Source organism: Gopherus evgoodei, chromosome 6 (genome assembly GCF_007399415.2).
Source record: "Gopherus evgoodei ecotype Sinaloan lineage chromosome 6, rGopEvg1_v1.p, whole genome shotgun sequence".
Classification (NCBI taxonomy): Eukaryota; Metazoa; Chordata; order Testudines; family Testudinidae; genus Gopherus; species Gopherus evgoodei.
Window position 1 is genome coordinate 88,827,156 of NC_044327.1, and position 15,040 is coordinate 88,842,195.

Consider the following 15,040-nt stretch of genomic DNA (forward strand, 5'->3'; position numbering starts at 1 on the left):
TATTTTTGGTTTGTCGTGCAAGCCCCACTAGCCTGAGTCAGTTGACTTGGGCTCTGACTCATTGCTGTGGGTACTTTTTTTTGTTTTTGTTTTTTTGCAGTGTAGATGTACCCAAAGAGAATTTGTAGCCTAAGAACATTTTCAAAAGTGCTTTGGCACTTAGGCTAAATCTCACTGAAAGTCACTGGGACTTAGGCTCCAAAGGCTCTTAAGCACTTTTGAAAATATTACCTCTTGTTCTTACTACCGCTTCTCTGGTATTAGCAGAATGAGAAATCCTTCGTTTAAGACTGCAAAATAATCTCATAAGTAGTCAAAAGAAAAACAGCTGTTTAACAGCACACATTTTGAAAAAGAGTTTAGGGACCCTTTAGGTTTGAAAAGCACAGTATAAATGTAAGCTATCGTTTATTTAAAAAAATAAAAATAAAAAAGTCTTCACACCACAAAAGCTTAGATCAATATATACCACCACAAATCTTTGTATTTTTTTCTGAAGTACATAGTAAATTTTTACCTTTAAAGGTGACTTGTGAAGGATAACATGGCTTGTCCAGTTTTTCTGTATGATGGATAAAGAAAGCCTGAAAGTTTTTGTTTTTAATTACAAAAATAATCAGCTTGGTTTTATTTACATTAGAAATCAAAGTCCTGTCTGGTCTTGAGTACTTTGTAGTGACTGTGAAAACTTAAAGCAATAGGGACATTTATAAGAACCAAGAACAAAAACATTAAGTCATCAGAAAGGCAAGAGATTTTTTGTCAGACTGTTTTAAAGCTTTGCTTTTTCTTTGATCTTGTTAATACCTATTTTAACTTCAGTGATGAACATTTTGGAGAAAGCAAGCCTTTGTTAAAGTTTCAACCCTTGCTCCTTCAAAAGATGTTTGAGTATACGGTAAATATCCCTGAGACATCCCAAATGTCCCTAATTTTTTTTGAGAACAAACTTGATATTCCTGATCCAGGCAAAAACAAGCCAAAAATATTTTTTTTAAAAAGCCTGAAGAGGATTTTCCTCTTTTTTAAAAATAAAAATAAGACTGGTATAATCATGATTTTAGTAGAAGCAAGTTGCGAAAGATAGTGAGCCAAGAAAGTGAAAGAATTATATGTAATATATTAATTTGTTTTTAAAGTCTCAAAGCCCTTCTGGTCATTAATGGGTATGGCTGACTCATAGTGCAAATGGTTAACTGTATTAACAGCCATTACTGATGTACAGTTTCTTACGTCATCTGTAATATACACAATTTTAAGAGGAAGAAACACCTCCATTTCCTTGCAATGTTGATTTATGCAAGGTTCTCGGAAATGTTAGCATTCAAATCCCATAGAAAAGATTACAATTATCTACTGAAATCTTCTCAGTTAACTATGAGGGGTTTATTAAAAAAATTAAAATTCTCTGTGAAAATGACTGTAGTTCATAAAAACATTTGTCTTTTTTAAAGGTACGGAGAAAGAAAAAGTATGAGCACTGAAAGGTATGTATGGTAATGTTAGTATCTAAAAAACAATGCTATTAATCACTAAATTAATAAAACCAATCAATGTAAAATAATGTAGTTGAGTCATCACATTTATTTGACTTGTTGCCTGATCTACTGATTGTGTATTATTTATATTAATTACTTACTAATTCCCCATTAACATTCTGAGGCTTGGTAGGTTCTTGTCCCAAGGTCAGGCCCAGTAGTATTAGAATTACTGTTCAGTTGAAAACCCCATTGTGCACAGTTGCAACACGCACACTAAGGAAAAGCCTTTGGAATTTGAAATAGTTTTATTAACACAATTTTGTAAAGTCACAAACACTCCAACCCAGCAAGGTAGATAAAGATAATACAACCACATACTCACAGTGTCCCTTACAAAAGGACCCAAAATATTAGTTGTCATTAGATACCATCACCATCATTACCAGTAGTCATCATCCTGGCATCTCCCAAAAGTTACATCTTCCAAGGCACACCGATTGAGATACAATTTTATAATGTGTTACACTGACTCCACAATGCCTAATGCATATTCAATAGGGATTTCTCCCCTTTTTCTTATTTGTATTTCCTCACCCTACTAATGCTGGGGGGTGCCCTTCTTCCATATGTTACTAGTCTGTTTACCTCAAGCTTATTAGCATATAGGTCAGTTAGTTACCATGGCACTCCTGTGGTCAGACATCTGTTGATGTTCCTAATTTAAAATATCCCAAGCTGGTATAAACTAGCATCTTGTGGTTATCTGTCAGCAGTTCAGTCATTACAAGCATTCTTTCTTGTGATATCTTATGATATAGGGTTACTCCTGGTTAGCTGTTTATGCTAAGGCTTTTGGACCTTATGTCTTGTTTAGCTAAGCTATTAGGTTTTGTAGGCTCATGTAACGATGCTGGTTCTGGCGTGACCCAACTGAGAGTGCCAATCCGGGACAAATTGCTTAAAGCAGGGCATTTACAGCCCAAGGCTGAAGTTTCTGTGCACACCAAGGTAAACCAGACTAGCCAAACAGAGAGGACTTCGATTTTACCCCACTGGCTAGCCACAAGTCACACAAGCAATTCCTTTAGACACTCCAGTTTCCCAGTGTCACCACCAGTGCCACTCGTTATGGGGACAAATGGTTATGAAAACCAACAACCCACTAAAAGAAAAAGGTTCTCTCGATACCAAAGGACCAAGCCCCAGACCCAGGTCAATAGACAAGTTAGATCTTACCCACAAATCATGCTGTTGCCAATCCTTTAGAATCTAAAATCTAAAGGTTTATTCATAAAAGGAAAAAGATATAGATGAGAGCTAGAATTGGTTAAATGGAATCAATTACATGCAGTAATGGATAAGTTCTTGGTTCAGGCTTGTAGCTGTGATGAAATAAACTGCATGTTTAATTCAAGTCTCTGGAGTACATCCACAACTGGGATGGGTCATTCAGTCCTTTGTTCAAAGCTTCACTTTGTAGCAAAGTCCCTCCAGAGGTCAGAAGCAGGATTGAAGACAAAGTGGAGGAAATGCAGCAGTCTTTTATAGTCTCTTGTCATGTGGCCTTTCTTTGTTCCAAAGACAAGCATTCGTGCACATGGCAAGAAAAAACCTTAGAGTTCTGTCCATAGGCATGTTCCTGCATACTTTGCTGAGTCACAAGGTGTATCTGCCTTCTCTCAATGGGTCAGTTGTATAGCCGATGGTCCTTAATGGGCCATCAAGTAGACTAGGCAGGGCTGACACCAAATTGTCTGGGGTGTCAGCCAGACGCATAGCACAAGTTTGAAATACAGACAGTATAGAGTCAATACTTATAACTTTAAATGCAAAAATGATACATGCATACAGATAGCATAATAATAACCAGCAAACCATAACCTTGTCTTAGACACCTTATTTAACTCCCTTTATACAAGATTTGGTGCCACTACAGGACCTTGGTTGCAACAATGATCTATATGGTCCCAGTTCACGTCACTAATGTCACAGCTCATTACTTATTATTTAACTTATACCAATACCTTATCTAGAAAATACCTATACCTATAGGGTATATAGACTAACCATTAGTGGCTAAGACATCAGATAGTACAATCCTATAAGTGTTAGTTGATATTTTATGTGTATTAGGACAGGTAGTGTTATGTTTAGTACCTTCACTACATAAGAGTCAAGCTTCCTCTCCTTGCCTTCAAGGTCCTGCATAAGTTTTCTCCTACCAGTTTTCTACCGGATTGCTTTAAATGAGAAGAAAGTATCAGGTTTCTTTTCTTAAACCGTCCTCTAGGGAGAAAGTGTGGGGCTTCTGACATTACCTAAGAAGTAATGGGGAGAGAGTTATGTAAACATCAGTGTAAGTAGTTCTGTGTATTTATAGATATGGAGATATATATGGATTGGTCTTGTGCACCAGTGGATCATCTAAATTATTTACTTTTCTGCTGAATTGTTCTGACTATACTCTAAAGGAATGTTTATCTTTTGCCCCATAAAATGTATACCATCAGCAGCAACTTCTTTTTCTCTTGATGCTGATATAACTTCTCCAGATGTACGTTATAGGTTTGGTGAACCTCAACAGCAGTTCACAAGTATTTGTGTATAGTGACAAAAATTCTAAAAGTGACTTAGGCCTGGGCTTCACTAGGGCATTGTGCTCCAGTGTAGATATGCTGTTATAGACACCGCCTGTGACAATAAATTGTGCAGCTTCCCCAGGTATCTCCTGAGTGCCAGACCAGTGACTTGTTCTCTTCTCTTCTCCTTAAATTCGGCTAGTCTCCAAGCAAATCAATTTGACTTTTCTACCCTGATATAATCCCATATCTGAAATCTCAGCCATGTGTTCACAACCTTTGACACCTTTCTTAAACCTTCCTTTTTCCTGCCCCCAATTTACCTTCTGCTCAGGATCTCACTGATTTTTTCAAAGAGAAAATGTAGAAAATCTGACATGACCTCATCTTTTCCTTCTTCCATTATCTCCTCTTCCCCAATTATCCAGACCAAGATTTTCTGTCTACTTTTCTCCATCAGTCCCCTTGCCTGCCCTAGAAACCTTTCACCCCTTGTGCGTCCAACCTGTGCACTGAATGAGGCGGGTCCTGCAAAAAAAAGTTTGTGATCATGTAATTAAAGACTGTATCACAATACATACACACAAGGTGGAAAGCTTAAGGTTGCACCAGCTACTGTAAATGTGGCATTTCCTAATTCTCATGTGCTTAATTTTACAACGTAAAGTTCTTTAAACATAGTTTGGGGGGGTTTTGTGTGTCTCTTCCTGGGGTCGTTTTTTTAAAGGAAAATAACTAAAAAAATCTATTTTGTACAACTGTTACAAACACCTTGTTGTGCAACAACAGCCGTGTTTGAATACTGAAACTCCTACACAGTTTGAGGTACAGGATTAACCATGTTAGCTATCAGCAGGAGAAGATGGTTATCCCACAGGGAGGATGGGCTACTGGCAGCCACATGCTGGATCTGTGTAGTTGTGGAGAGCCTGGCCCAGACTCGAGAGGTGTGGGGAGACTCTTTTCTGTGTGGAAAGTGTGAGGAATGGGCTAATGTGGCCATGTGCTGTCTGGGGCAGGGTGAGATAGGCAAGGTAGTTCAACTCACATGGCGCCTTCTTTCTCTCTCAGAGATAGGAGTTTAGCTCCTGCTCTATGGTGCTCCCAAAGTTGGGGGAGGGATGGGCTACTGGGAGCATGTGCTTGATTGGGTTAGGGAAGAGAGTGGTGCAGGGCCCAGCATTCTCCCTGCCCATTCCCCTCACATTGCTACAGCTCTAGCAGCAACTTGTTGTTCCTAGTGCAGTGTATGGTGCCGCTGCTACTTTAGCAGCATTGTAGGCCCAACTTTAGAATGTTCACGTTGAGTTATTATTTTGGCAGCATGCCATCATTTTTCTGAGGAATGTACGTTACAACAGGGAAATGGCAATTTTAACAATTTATATATCAGCCAAACATGAACACAAATTGGAAAAGAAAGAGGCACATCTCTAGCACAAGGGCTTTCTCACTACCAAATAGCAAAAGCCTGTTGCAAACAGTGGAGGTGTGAGAGTTTCTCAATGGAAAGAATCTTTTACAACTGAAAGCGTTAGACAGCCATGATGTCATGACCAATTCCCTCTATAATCACAAGACCAGCCTTCCTTTCACATTATCACTGAGGTAAGGTAAGGTTTCCCTTTCCCTGGAAAGGTGTAGCAAAGACAGAACTAATTAAATTTTTGGCAGAAAGCTAATTTTTCCTTCTCTGGTTGTAGCCATAATTACCATAACATTTGTTTCTTAGCACCCGTGTTACAGTATTTACATCTGATACTTGGCTCTTGGATTAATTTCCTAATCCTGTCTTCCTTCCAGTGTTACTATGCAGAGAAGCTTATATACAAATGTTTTGCTGGCTCTATGATTTCAGTTGGTATTAGCATTCTCTCTTAAATATTTAAGCATTTATCAACCTAATTCTCATGTGTTTTCAAACACTGCATGAGAAGTGTGACTACAACACCCCATTTCTTTGTTTGGTGGGATTTGCAAACCTCGTTTGTGCAGTTATTGAATGTGCATATATCAGGGATCGGCAACCTTTGACATGCGGCCTGCCAGGGTAAGCACCCTGACAGGCCGGGACAGTTTGTATACCTGCTGCGTCTGCAGGTTTGGTCGATCGTGGCTCCCACTGGCCGCAGTTCACCACTCCAGGCCAATGGGGGCTGCAGGAAGGCGCAGCCAGCACATCCCTCAGCCCATGCCATTTCCCACAGCCCCCATTGGCCTGGGGTGGCGAACCGCGGCCACTGGGAGCCACGATCGGCCAAACCTGCCGACGCAGCAGGTAAATAAACCGTCCCGGCCCATCAGGGTGCTTACCCTGGTGGGCCGCGTGCCAAAGGTTGCCGATCCCTGGCATATATGTTTCTGTTTAATATAAATATACATCCTGACTTCAAAAAAAAAAACCTCAAACCCACAGAATTTTCTTTTTGTTAAACTGTTAATGAAAAATTTTAAATCTTAAGGATGCATCATTCCAAAATGCATATTGGGGGAAAAATGACTAATCTTTATGTTCATTTAGGACATTCAGTGAAATTAACACAGCAGAAGAACAATACAACTTATGTCAAGAACTTTGCAGAGATCTTGCTCAGGATCTGCAGAAAGAAGGACTTAAGGTATTTAAATCATTCTTTTCTTAGTTAAAAAAAATCAACCCCTTTGCACTGTCAGGTCCCAAATGAGTAGTGCCCTCTGTTAGCAGTAATGCTTTCTGCATTATCATGCCCTACCCACTGGCTTCAGGGGATTCTGTTATTTTGTTCATTAATGATTAGAATAATTTAGATCAAAATTGCATTTAGCTTCAGGGGGCTATATTGTGAGATCCTTTAAGAAATGAAACCAATTCACGAAGTTATTTTGCATATCGTACATGTTGTTCTAAAAGCTGTGTTAATTAACCGAAGGAGTAGTAGAGCTGCATAAAAAATGGATTGCCTGGAGCCTTACTGTGGCAAAGCATGTAAACTGTAAAGCATTGAAAGGATGTATTCCTTGTCTTATTATTAGTAAATATACAGATCCTATAGCTGTACTGAGCACAATATACTGTATACACTGATTTTTACTTATTGTTTGGGAGGAACCCCTCACATTATTCCACAGGGATCTTTATTGGTAAAGCAAAGAGTAGCGTTCAAAGATTCCTAAAGGAACCAATCAGTCCTCTTCAGGCACAGAAGGTTGTTGTGACACAAGGATATGGGATGACAGCATGGAAAAAAAGCCTCTGTATTGACAAATAACAAAGGGTAAACTTGTCTAAAGCGTTGAAGTGACTTGGCCTATATCCCATTGTTTGCAGTGCTCCTAAGTCTTTAAGTGCTTTTGAAATAGATGCCCAAACTCTTTGAGTTGGAAGAGAGATATGGTAACTACTTTGAGCTTATCACTTTACAAACACATTTTCAAGTGTTTGGGATTTATGGTGCACTTACTGAATTGCATGTACACACTTGCCTGTACAAATATTAGGGCAGATTTTCTGCCCTGTTCTGCTCCCTTTGCACCACTCAAGTGATATAAAGAGAGCAGAGACATTGGAGATCCTTAACTGGGCATTCCCGAAGCACACAAGAGTTCCTAGTAGATGTAGACTGGACATAACTGGCATCTGCCCCGCAACTCCCAGTCCAGGAGACACATGGGAGGTGGGTAGAAACTGGGAAAGAGGCCAGAGTACATTAGCAATATGCATCTTACAGGTACAGATAGCCAGATGGTGCAGGTTAGAGCAGCTCCCAGCTACTCCGCTCTGGCAGCAGACTATAGGCAGGCAGAAAATCGTATGATAACAGGCTCCATTACAGCCCACCATCCATGCTGTATCCAGCATAAGTTGGATGCCGCAGTGAATCTAGCCCCCTGCTTTAAAGTCATTGTTTAGACACTGAAGTAGAGTTCAGCTAGGTGAAAAAATACTTCACTGTAAAAATTCGTATGTTAAGTGTTTTATTTGTTTTCTAGGGTAAAACCGTTACCCTGAAACTGAAGAATGTGAATTTTGAAGTAAAAACAAGAGCTTCCACAGGGCTCGCTGCTGTTTCTACTGAAGAAGAAATATTTGCTATTGCTAAAGATATGCTAAGGACAGAAATTGATGGTGTTGCCCCTCACCCTTTGCGGCTAAGGCTTATGGGTAAAATATTTATAATATTTTTGTTTTCCTTTTTAGGGCAAGATCCCCAAGTTCCTCAGATCAGGCATGCAGCACTCCTGGGAATGGGTGGCATAGTTGGATTTACCCTCCCCCCCCAATAATCTTGAGAGCTGCTGGGGACAAAGCCCCTGATGCAAATTTAAAGCATTTCAGTGTTGCTCTAACTTGTCCTGGTGGATCGTGGCTCCTCAGGAGTTGCTCCACCAGCTAGATTGCTGCCTCCTCCCCAACCCCTGCCTGCTCTGGAACACCCTTAAGCCAATGTTGGGGTGCCATCCTGTGACATGGGGATCCTCAGCTTTGCCTCCTTAAAGCAGCTTTAAGTCTCCTTTGCACGGCAGCAGGGAAGAGTTGAGTAGATGGCCCTATCATTTTTGACAGAGGAATGACCTAAATGATAGTGTTATAACTTGGTGGTGCTGTCTGAAGTTAAGATTTCTTGCTGAAATGAATAGTATTTTTTTTATTCTAAATGAAAATGGTTCACTATTCCTTTTAAAAAAGTAATATCCCAGTTTTAAGAAAAAGTTCAAAGAATAAATATTTTATGGAAAATTTCATGCCAGAGACTCCAGCCAGTAGGAACAGAAGCAGACAAATGAGGGTAAAATAGGGCCCAGTTGAGGCCATGCTGCTCCCCAGTTAGACCCAAATTTTTGAAGGGAACACTCCACACTCATTCTGAGACAATTGGGATCCATGTGGTGTCACCCATTCTCTCCTCCCACACCACATGGTCTTTGGGAAGAATTGTAGAGAGGAGCTTGCAAGAGACTTCAGCCTTTAGGAGCAGAAGCAGCTGAAGCAGGGACCTCTGAACTGTCTACAGTTTTGACTGGACTTGCTCTGCCCTTTGTTGATTGGTCTGCTCTTTACTCCAACACATCCTCTCAGTCGCAGTCTCTTCACCTCAGCTTCATTTCTCCCCTGCCCCCCCAACCTCCTTCCCTTCCCATTTAGCTGATCCCCCTCCTAACTAAATTCATTCTCTCCAACTCCACCAAAAGCTGTGGAACTAACATGACATTTTTTGTCATCACATTGATCACTCTGATTCTGTGTTAAGCCTCTTCACTGTGTCTGTCTTGTCTATTTAGATTGTAAGCTTTTGGAGGCAGGGACTGTCTACTACTGTTTGTACAGTCCCTAGTGCAATAGGGCCTTGTTCTCGGTTGGCCCTTAAGGCACTGCTGCAATAAACATGATTATTAATTACTGGCATCCAGAAATGAACAACTTTAGCATTTAACTTTCCACATGACTACGTGATGTTTATGGCATCACATGATGTTGCCATGTGGTGTTTTTAAGGGCTCTGAAATTCCCAGTAAAATTGAAGTAGCTGGCAAATCTTCAGGACTGGTAGTAAAATTGTAATTGCTTTGTGATCAGCTGCTAACACACATTCATAATACAGTTTCTATTATGATACCTATTTATATTGAGTGGCTTTGTTTCTCAAAACTTTTTAATGCCCATTAATGTTCATTAAGTTTTAGTTTTATTTATCAGTTACAATTACATTTTTATCTGTCTCGTTTGTCATGTTCAGGTGTACGAGTATCAGGGTTTCTAAATGAAGAAGAAAAGAAATACCAACAGAGGAGCATTATCAATTTCTTAAAGCCAGGAAAACAAGCAAATGCTTCTCTGCTTCAGCCAGGGAAATCCAGCCATGAACATTTTACAAAAGCTTCAGAAACATCTCACCGAGAGAGTTTTTTTGATAAAAAGCGAGCTGCAAGGCAACAAAGCAACCAGGAACTTCTTATAAAGAAACCTGCAAACAAGCAGAACTCTCATGATATAAAGTCATCAGTAAATCCTGTGGACGAAACAAATGGCACCATAGGCTTAGCAAATTTGAATGAGTGTCATAGCCTCACTTGCCCTGTTTGCTTTGAGGAGCAAAGAGACAGCGATTTAGAGGCACTTAACAGACATATTGACAAGTGCCTCAGTGGTACTTTGGTAAAAGATAATGCAGAAATATCAACGAGTGAGAATTCATGGGAGAATGCACATCATTTTTCTCCAGACAATAAAAAGAAGACATTTGAAATGTGTCAAAAAAATAAAGTGAACAAATCAGTGGATACAGCGCAGTCAACACAAGTAGCTGACAACTCTACTAGCAGTAGCACAGAAGCATTCCCTAAAGTAGTAGCTAATACTAGCAAGGAAAGAGAGCATAGTCTGCTTAGTGAAGCTGCTAGCAACATATACTTAGAACAGAATTTTTCTTCCAAAATCATGTCATTGGGAAATGCAGAACACTTTGAAAAGTCTGAATGTACACAAGAAACTCAGCCTTCCTACTCCTCTGGAGCCACCAGAGACAATGTTCTGGTTTGTCCAGTTTGTAACGTGGAACAAAAAACAACTGACCTTTCATTATTCAACAGGCATGTGGATGTTTGCTTAAATAAAGGCATTATCCAGGAGTTGACAGAGCAAATACTTTGTCCAGTTAAGAGTCAAATTATGGAAAATTCAAAATCAGTTGGTGAGTATTTAAGTTAAGAATGTCACCTTTTTAAATTGCCCCATCCAGTATACAATAGGGTTTTAAGGAATGTGTTGTACATTTTAAGGTTCTGAGTCTGGTACAGCTGCTGAATTTTAAGAAGACCTGGCTAAAGGGGTTGGCTATTTTCATTTGTATGACATGAACCAGTTTGGTTTATTAGTTTGCCACTAATTGGCTTGCTTTAGTACTTTGTCTTTTTGATTATGGAGAGTTAACTTTGGAATTGGGTCGATAAATAGGACAAGATTAGAGACCTACGACTAGTATTTAAGAAACTGTTCAAAGTGCTTCTGTTCTGATCCAACATGAAAGAGTTTCCAAGCATATTTATAAAGCTACAATAGCAGCATTATACTATACGTGACTGTTTTTACAAAGATGATTTCCTAAAGTACTGCTGTAGATCTTCCTAGCTATGCAGACAAGTTGTGGTATAGAAGAAATGCTGCATATTAGTGAAGATTTTTTAATAGTTTTATTCCCAGAGAAACAAACAGTGTAAAACAAACATGAATTTCAGTAGGCCATCTTGGAAATCAACAGCATTACATTTCTGTTACAGAAATCTGTGATCACATTCAAATGTATTCCTTAATTTGTTATTGGGCTAAAGGGCTTTTTTGTTTTTTACTTATTTTGAATATAATTGACAGTACTAAGGAAATGATCAAATGTTATCTGCTTGGTAAGAGATTCAATCCAACTGCTTCAGAAAATAATAGGAAGGAAATTCTTCATCTAGAACTTTTCTCCTAAAAGTTCTGCTAGTCATGCAGCTCCCTGCTATGCTCATTGTGTGTTTAAATAATTCATTCTGGACGTTCACAACTGTTCTTTAGGAAGCATGGGCAGAGGACATCAATATATGAATCCCACAACCGGAACAAAAAGGTATGATAGATCTCCTCAAGTGTGTATGTACTTGTATTTGAAAGTCAAGCTAGCAAACTATTCAGTGTTGTAAAATTTACTTTAGGTGGTTTAATATTTGTTTGTTTTGGGTGGGGTTTTTTGCTTGTTTGTTGGTTCCTAATGTGTTCTTTTTTATTTTAGGCCTGGACTAATGACACCACAGTCAACATCAAAGAAAGCCAAACCGAGCAATTCCAAACAAACGATTGAAACATTTTTAAAATGATTGTGTAACACTTTATAATATATGAAGAATTTCATAATCGGTGTTTTATTATTCAGATTAGTTTGGTGTAGGTGAAGGATTGGACTCTAATACTTGTCACATTGGACCCCCTGTAAACCTCTATTGGAGGAATACAACATTTGAGACAAAAAAAATAAGTGATCTAGCAAGGACTAGAGCACTGAATTAATTTTCCATTCAAATCATTTTTTCATAATAGTTTTTGTCTAAATTATATCTGTGGAAAAAAGAGCATGCCAAGAGCGAGCTTTGTTTTATCTTGACATAGTGGAGACTCAGGGTATGGAAGTCACCAGCAATTCAGCTTAGGTTGCTAGTGACCGACAGTTAATATGTGATGACTGTTTGTTAGCCAGTGTGAAATGAATTGGATTGAATTCAGTTTCTAGTGGCCAGATATCCACAGCACAAAACAATTGGTACTTATTTATATCCACATTGATATTCTCCGTAGGATTGGGCCCCAAATCCAACTCTCATTAAAATCAGTGGAAAGCCTGCCACTGACTTCTGTAGGAACTGATGGGCCAGGTTTGCAGGGCTCAGTCCTGAACAGTGCTTGGCATGCTTGTGGTATGTTGAGTGACCTCAACATTCACTGACTACAAACACCTTGCAGGATCAACCCCGTAAATGAGCATGGGAGTGTGAGACACCCCTAGGATAGGTATGGGATATACAGACTGTGCCTCGCTGGTTCTATGGAGATAGAAGGAGCTTCAGATTCCTATGCAGTTGTTAAATCAGCACCTTTCAAAAGCACTAAATTCACTTTAAGAAAAGTCAAGGATAAACTAGCACAACGGTAGTGTGACTGATGTGCAAATGTGCATGACATTGAAATAATAGTCCTGAATATATTGAGAGGAAATAGCCCTCCTCCTTTTGCTCACATATTTTTTCTCTTTGAAGAGGCGTAGTTTATGAAAAAATCTTTTTGTAGTTTGTTATAAACCATGTTTTTATGAATATATGTATGGGGGAAAAGCTGTAAAGTATACTTATTTATTTAAAATACTCTATTTACAGTCTTTACTTCCCAAAAATTAAATTGTTTAAATATCTAGTGTCAATTTATAATCAAATATGCCTGTAATGTAATATTTTTCCAAGCATGTCATTTTGTAATAGTGAGAAAATTCTTAGTTTATTTTTTTTAAAAGTCATTAAAATATGAAATAAAATGGCATCTCAAAAGAAAATATCCACCACAAATAATGCGTTGGTGAACGTTAACTATGTGAGGACTTTTTTCCTTTTAAAAAAAATACAGCTGCTCTGTTTTTTTGAATCTATCTGTGTCTCAGTTTACATCTGTTTAAATACAATATAATAAACGTTTATCTAGATTGCTTGATTACTTCTTTATCTTGTGCTAACATGGGGCCTAAGTCAATAAAAAAGTATAGAAGCCAAGTGTATTTTGTTTTTCTGAGAATAGTTTATAGAAGTAAGTTTTACATATGCAAAATGTTGTTAAAGGAGAAGGAAACAACCACAATTATTTGAACAGATGAAATAAGTTAGTTTTGGCACTGGCAATTATTTAATCATCCATACAAAAGTGTTGTTACAGTTGACATAGAAGTTTTTTTGTAAGCATTATTTCTATAGATAGATAGAATAAAATACTAGTGCAAAATTAGTGTTTCCTTCACACATAAAAACTTGGTGAGTTATTCTTTGGTAAAAGTATAAAATGTAACTGCCTTTAGAAAAGAGATTATATATTTAAAGGAGAAACTTGGCTTGATTGTTTAATGCTTTTCATACACATAATATATTGCTGAATATATAGTCTGAAATAGAACATATTTTCCATTTTATTTTAATTAGGTTCGTGTAGTATAATAGAGCAATAAGCAATGTGATAAACATCTGTCATGTTTGTTTTCTTGTCCTTTTCCCAGAAAAAGAAGTATGTGCAGGAGAATGTTTTTGTTTAGGATTTTTAATTTATCCACACACAATTTGCTATGTGTTTGTTAGAGAAGGCGCAGTCACTTTTTTTTTTTTAATGGAAGTCATTTGCAAGATTGTAGCATTTGACAGGTGCACATCTTTTTTAAAAATTCAGTGAGGTGACACTGTGAAGAAGAGATAAATTTCATTTTTCCACTTCTAATCTCTCTCTTTTATAAATAATACACACACACACAGATTTCTATGTATAGCTAAGTATTGAACTCATTGATTTTAAATTAAATATTTCTGGTATACAGGTAGTGACTGAAGATCTTAACCTGAAATTTGCTCTTGTTAACATCCAGGAAGCCCTGTTTAGACAAGTTAGCTTTCATGGGTCTAAGCAGTGGTAGAGATCATAGAAATGTAGGGCTGTAAGGGACAGTGAGAGGTCATCAAGTCCAGCCTCTGCGCTAAGGTAAGACCAAATATACCCCTTCCCTGACAGATGTTTGTCCAACCTGTTCTTAAAAACCTCCAATGATGGGGATTCCACATCCTCCCTTGGAAGCCTATTCCAGAGCATAGCTATGCTGATATCTAACCCTTGCCACAGATTGAGCCCATTACTTCTTGTCCTTCCCTCAGTGAACATGGAGAACTAATGATCACCATCCTCTTTATAACAGCCCTTAGCATATTTGAAGACTATTGTCAGGTCTTCCCTTAGTCTTCCTTTCTCAGGACTAAACCTGCCCCGTTTTTGTTTTTTTACCCTTTCCTCATAGGTCAAGTTTTCTAAACCTTTTATCATTTTTGTTGCTCTCTGGACTTTCTGTAGTATCACCACATCTTTCTTAAAGTGTGACTCCCAGAACTGAACACAGAACTACACCTGAGGCCTCACCACTGCTGTGTAGAGTGGGACAGTTAACACTCCTGCTAATATACTCCAGAATATTAGCCCTTTTTGGAACCGTATCACCTTGTTGACTCATATTCAATCTGTGATCCACTATACCCCCCAGATCCTTTTCAGCAGTGCTACTGCCTAGCCAGTTATTCCCCATTTTGCAGTTGGGGATATGATTTTATTTTCTTCTTAAGTGAAGTAATTTGCACTTGTCTTTATCCAATTTCATCTTGTTGATTTCAGCTCAGTTCTCTAATTTGTCAAGGTCATTTTGAATTCTAATCTCATCCTCCACAGTGCTTGCAATTCCT

The 15,040-nt window shown here is 38.4% G+C and overlaps 1 protein-coding gene across 4 annotated transcripts in view; it reads left to right on the top strand.

Moving 5' to 3' along the window:
• POLK (DNA polymerase kappa) overlaps nt 1-15,040 on the top strand; it is a 105,281-nt gene that overhangs the window by 45,475 nt on the left and 44,766 nt on the right. For 3 of the 4 annotated variants that reach the window (XM_030566396.1, XM_030566394.1, XM_030566395.1), the window contains exons 10-15: nt 1,455-1,487; nt 6,582-6,678; nt 8,030-8,201; nt 9,775-10,728; nt 11,592-11,643; nt 11,806-13,327. In XM_030566396.1, the coding sequence (XP_030422256.1) occupies nt 1,455-1,487; nt 6,582-6,678; nt 8,030-8,201; nt 9,775-10,728; nt 11,592-11,643; nt 11,806-11,890 (1,393 nt within the window). In that variant the 3' untranslated portion in view covers nt 11,891-13,327. Of the gene's footprint in view, nt 1-1,454; nt 1,488-6,581; nt 6,679-8,029; nt 8,202-9,774; nt 10,729-11,591; nt 11,644-11,805; nt 13,328-15,040 lie in introns of those variants that run through there. The other variant, XM_030566398.1, reaches the window with a different exon arrangement.